This window comes from Sinohyriopsis cumingii, chromosome 17 (genome assembly GCF_028554795.1).
Source record: "Sinohyriopsis cumingii isolate HCF-2022 chromosome 17, ASM2855479v2, whole genome shotgun sequence".
Taxonomy (NCBI): Eukaryota; Metazoa; Mollusca; class Bivalvia; order Unionida; family Unionidae; genus Sinohyriopsis; species Sinohyriopsis cumingii.
In genome coordinates this window covers 25,650,269-25,656,268 of record NC_142977.1, presented here as the reverse complement: position 1 = coordinate 25,656,268, position 6,000 = coordinate 25,650,269, and the positions used below count along the sequence as shown (strand labels likewise).

General features: G+C 32.4%; 1 protein-coding gene across 3 annotated transcripts in view; it reads right to left on the bottom strand.

The window, feature by feature from the left end:
* Positions 1-481: 481 nt before the first annotated feature.
* The window catches only part of LOC149778279 (uncharacterized), a 333,696-nt gene continuing 328,177 nt past the window's right edge, over positions 482-6,000 (bottom strand). For all 3 annotated transcript variants that reach the window (XM_089939080.1, XM_089939082.1, XM_089939081.1), the window contains one exon: positions 482-5,522. In XM_089939080.1, coding sequence (XP_089795206.1) covers positions 5,370-5,522 — 153 coding nt within the window. In that variant the 3' untranslated portion in view covers positions 482-5,369. The remainder of the gene's footprint in view (positions 5,523-6,000) is intronic.

Below are 6,000 nucleotides of genomic sequence, written 5' to 3'. Positions count from 1 at the left end.
ATCAAATGAAAACTCCACCATCTGACTTTAATACAGATGCCCATTATGCAGGTGCTATGTTTAATGTAGTAAATCCCAAAACTGAACAGTGATATACCAAAAACCCAGTTATTAAATGTAATGGAATATGTTGTCATTTTCTGTTTTGGATTTCCTGCAGCTTTTGTGTTAGTCTTGTCTTTTAATGATTAACTTATTTTCTTTCCAAATAATTATTTTCATTCTTTCAGAATAGCTATACTATATATATATATATATATATATATATATATATATATATATATATATATATACATATATATATATATATATATATATATATATATATATATATATATATATATATATATATACCCCATGCTTTTCCACCATTCAAAGTACATGTAATCATTCAGCATCTCGTATAATCAAAAAGACATTCAAGACCCCAAAAGTCTACCAGTAATTCTAATGGGTAATTCTAAAACACAAATTAACCAACTTCAAAGGAACCAACAATTTATTAGAGTTTATAATTTAAACAAACAAGTTTTACAAACAACAAAATGACAGTCATAACAAATGATTGTGTACAAAAACCCTAGGGTGTAACCAACAAGATGACAACAATTTAGCCATGATGGTGTACAAACCCTAGGCTGTAACATAGATGACAACAGTTTAGCCATGATGGTGTACAAATCCTAGGGTGTGACCAAGATGACAACAGTTTAGCCATGATGGTGTACAAACCCTAGGCTGTGACCAAGATGACAACAATTTAGCCATGATGGTGTACAAACCCTAGGGTGTGACCAAGATGACAACAGTTTAGCCATGATGGTGTACAAACCCTAGGGTGTGACCAAGATGACAACAGTTTAGTCATGATTTTGTACAAACCCTAGGGTGTAACCAATATGACAACAGTTTAGCCATGATGGTGTACAAACTCTAGGGTGTGACCAAGATGACAACAGTTTAGTCATGATTTTGTACAAACCCTAGGGTGTAACCAATATGACAACAGTTTAGCCATGATGGTGTGCAAATCCTAGGGTGTGACCAAGATGACAACAATTTAGCCATGATGGTGTACAAACCCTAGGGTGTGACCAAGATGACAACAATTTAGCCATGATGGTGTACAAACCCTGGGGTGTGACCAAGATAACAACAGTTTAGCTATGATGGTGTACAAACCCTAGGGTGTAACCAAGATGACAACAGTTTAGTCATGATTTTGTACAACCCCTAGGGTGTGACCAGGATGACAACAGTTTAGCCATGATGTTGTACAAACCCTAGGGTGTAACCAGGATGACAACAGTTTAGTAATGATGGTGTACAAACACTAGGGTGTGAACAAGATGACAACAGTTTAGTAATGATGGTGTACAAACCCTAGGGTGTGACCAGGATGACAACAGTTTAGTAATGATTACTATAAATGCATTTATCTCTTCATGAAACCTAGCACACTGCACTCAAATTCTCTACTTTATAAACACATCTTTCCAACTTTAACTAATTACTGCTATATAGTTAACAAAAATTACCAAACCTTTCCAACAAGCAGTTAGGATTTCTAAAATTGCATAATGTAACATTAATAGTTCATATAATAATGAGCTAATTATGTATTCATGTACCCTTCTTGTGTGCTTTCATGATAAAGTATAATTAAAATATAGTTCTGTTAATGTTTTCTTTAGATTGGTTATCAAATTGGTTATTATCAATATAATAATTAACAATAATGAGAGGTGAACTTAATGTTGTACAGAATTCATGAAATCATAAAACTTGATAATTGACTATACACACTACATCAACTGTATTTTGTTGGCAACTAATGCAGCAAATTTAAAGCATTACAGTCAGTAAAATAGCTTCAATGAGCTAAGGTTTCCTTATTTTGTAATGCCTCTAAATAAAAATGATCCATGTCTATGGATTCTACACAATAAGAAAAGCATATTATCTCCAACAAACCATGTGAGTAGCAACAATGCTGAAAGTAGTGTCACAAGTATAAAAATAGGTCACAGTGTCCAAACAAATTGCACATGTGATGATAAGAAATTACAGGTTACAAATTTTGTAAAACTTAAACAAAAAATAAAAAAATATCAAACAGAAAGACAGAAACATATACATTTAAAATTAAACCATTGGGGAAATTTCCTACATCTTGAGCAATGTACAAGAAAATTTCATTTTTAGTCATTTAGTTTTTTTTTTCTTCATGGAAATCCTTCCAGCTGTACTGCACTTATAGGCAAAAGTTTTGATATTTTGATACACAAGTTAGTTTAATGTTAGTTTTAAAAATTAACAATATTGCTTAATGGGAATTTAACACATTTAATAATACATAAAAATATGTGTACAAGAAAAAATTACCTTTAACCAATAACAAAGTTGTCCCCCATCCACCAAATAAAACAGACTGCAATGAAGCAAAACCTTTGATGCTAGAGTGTCCACAATGATGTACAAGCAATCTGTATACATATTCCAAGCAAAGAATTTAAAATATGTTCAAAACCTGACAACCATCAAACTCAAGCAAGATAATGGTGTCATCAAATCAAATTGAAAGGGAGGATCAAAGACAATGACAAAAGTTTACTTACAATTTGCTCCATATTTATCTATATTTCAAATCTTGCTAGGACAATCTCACAGTATATTTCCTTGAAAACAAAGCAAAACTCTGTGAGAATATTCACAAGGTTTTTTAGAAATTGTTAGCTAGTTGATCAGGGGCAAAAGGTTCTGAACAATTTACCTCAAAAAATGGTGATTAAATTAATCCATAATTAATTAATTAAGACAATGATTCACAAAAACATTTACTTTATTTCAAAACAAAATAACAAAAATTCCAAAGTGCTTACAAACCATTGGAATGTCTGTTTTACATTTATCAAGAGGCATAACTCTGACAAATATGGTAAAAATTGGCTGATCATCAGTCAAATGAGATGATTTTATGACAAAGCCCCTTCATAATAAGATTGGAATAAACAAAGTTTGATGCCAGTCATTATAATGCCTTTAAACACTCTGTGTATCAAGGGCCATAACTCTGCAACATTTACTCAATCAGCTGCAATCTTGTAAACCCATTAAAATTAGGACAAAATTACAAGGGTTAGTAAGACATCTGGACACCATTTCTCTTATCATACCTTTAATAAATAATTAGGGGTCATTCCTGAATCCTTTTCTAGGTTGATGTTTCACTGATTTAGAGTTCCTTTGAATTCAGTTTAAAGATTGTGAAGTTTACCCCCACAGTAATTACTGAAATGGTCCTTATCACATATCCGGAGTTTACTGACTACTAAGTGTAAAGTAAAAACACATAGATCCAACAAGTGGCAATGATGAGTATTGACTGGTGCACTTAGTATAGTAAATCGGGATATGTAAAGTTGGAATGGATGAACTCAAGTTGATTCTACGAACAAAAATTTTCACTTTTCCTTCTTGAGACTGCACTTGTTAGGTACTAAACATTATCTGTCTGACACTTGTTTTACAGAGACATCAAATAAAGCCATGTGCTGTGCTATTTTACTTGCATGACCAAGATTAAGTGATTTACTGTTGAAACTGACTAAATTATACAAAAATTGTACTAGACTGATTTTGCAGCTTAAATTTAATAAGATGCTAATGGTACACAAACAGAAGGAAGTCATGACATAAAATGCAGTGGTGGTTTGGGGGCTGGGGGGGTTGGCAAGGGAGATAGCCTGTACCAAAGGTTTACTGAGGATATCATTCTCTGATGAATGGCAAGTCTATTCCCCACCTTAAAGCTGGACTACTGTATTTTTCCAATTGGAAGACAATCTCAAGTTCAGGTTGAACAATCTATTTTACTTCATCAAATTAATGAGAGAGACTCTGTGTTAATTATGGAAGAAATAGGACATACAAACAAGAATATACTCTATCAAGGACACTGTGTTAATTATGGAAGAAATAGGACATGCAAGCCAGAATATACTGTATCAAGGACACTGTGTTAATTACGGAAAAAATAGGACATGCAAGCCAGAATATACTGTATCAAGGACACTGTGTTAATTATGGAAGAAATAGGACATGCAAACAAGAATATACTCTATCAAGAACACTGTTAATTACGGAAGAAATAGGACATGCAAACAAGAATATACTCTATCAAGAACACTGTGTTAATTACGGAAGAAATAGGACATGCAAACAAGAATATACTGTATCAAGGACACTGTGTAAATTACAGAAGAAATCGGACATGCAAACAAGAATATACTCTATCAAGGACACTGTGTTAATTACAGAAGAAATAGGACATACAAACAAGAATATACTCTATCAAAGACACTGTGTTAATTACAGAAGAAATAGGACATACAAACAAGAATATACTGTATCAAAGACACTGTGTGAATTACGGAAGAAATAGGACATACAAACAAGAATATACTCTATCAAAGACACTGTGTAAATTATGGAAGAAATAGGACGTGCAAACGAGAATATACTGTATCAAGGACATTGTGGTGATCATAGAAGAAAAATGACATGCAAGCAGGAATTTATATTATCACTGACATGTCAAACTCCTAAATTGAAAAAACATCATGGTATGAACAGGAATAAAAATATTTAACACAGAAATAACTTCTGGAAACAATAATGTGTTAAACAAGTTTGATGGATCAGACCCGTCACAAACATTAACTGATGTCATATATACATATATATATATATATATATATATATATATATATATATATATATATATATATATATATATATATATATAATTCAGTCATTTTGAACAATAGGCATAACTCAAATGTCTTGCTTAGTCCCATTGTAAAATATTCTATTATCTGCAACCTAATAAAGCATGAACCTAAAAAATGCTTAGACTGATTGAAAGTTTTGTGTTTAAATGTGAGATATGTACAATTAAACAATGTGTCCACATTGCACACATACATGTACATGTATGTTATAAATCATAAATCAAGCATATTTATTTTATCTACATATTAATGACTGATCTCTTATGAAATTAATAATTGTACAAATAATAAATTGCATCTATATGGGATGCAGTGACTCATAGTAGGGATAATAATACAACACTGTCAGCATTTATTACAAAATATGATGGAATATCATGTTAAAACAACAATTTTGTAAAACTGCAACAAATTCATCAATGTTTAAGAATATTTACATACCAAATGTTACACCTATTAAAAGTTTATCTCTAAATTTGTACCATGACAATGAAACCCTTGCAAAAGGATGTAATGTAACAGAACAGAGTTTATTTGTATTCATACAAGTGACACGGGACTGTATTTGTAAATCAATTATGAGGTGCTGTGGAATGAAAGCCCACTGTCACCACTCCCATGACTTTTCAGGGATGCACCACTTGACTGACGACGGCGCATGTACGTTGGCAGTTTCACATCATTTGTCTTTGGACAAATCTCTAGCACTGGTTCATTTGTCCACAACAGCTGTGAAAAAAGAAAAAAATTCTGTTCTAGTATTAATATACAGATACAAGTCTTCAAAAACACCTAAAGGACCAAACAACTGCATTTTACATAGACCAGCATTCTTAATAGAAATTAGGCAAATGAGTTTTTATGCTGTTACTTATGAATGAGGGACCTTCTTGAAGAGGAATCCACTTGAAAATGTGTCATTGTATACAGTTAAATTCTTATCGCATTAATAAACAATTTCAATTCCATCTCAAGATTATAGGCCAATATTTACAGCTGCGTCTCAGAAAAATGGAAAAAGGGACTCCTCCCTCAAACTCAGAAAGGGTGGCAAGAGGATGTGGGTGAAGAAGTGCAGAAGTAAGGCTATAATTTTCACACACAGACTCACAAACACACATATTTAACTATGAAACCTAGATGTATGGCACATAGATACTTCCTCACTTCATCCAATTTGTCAACAGGTGATTAAGATGGTTGAAGT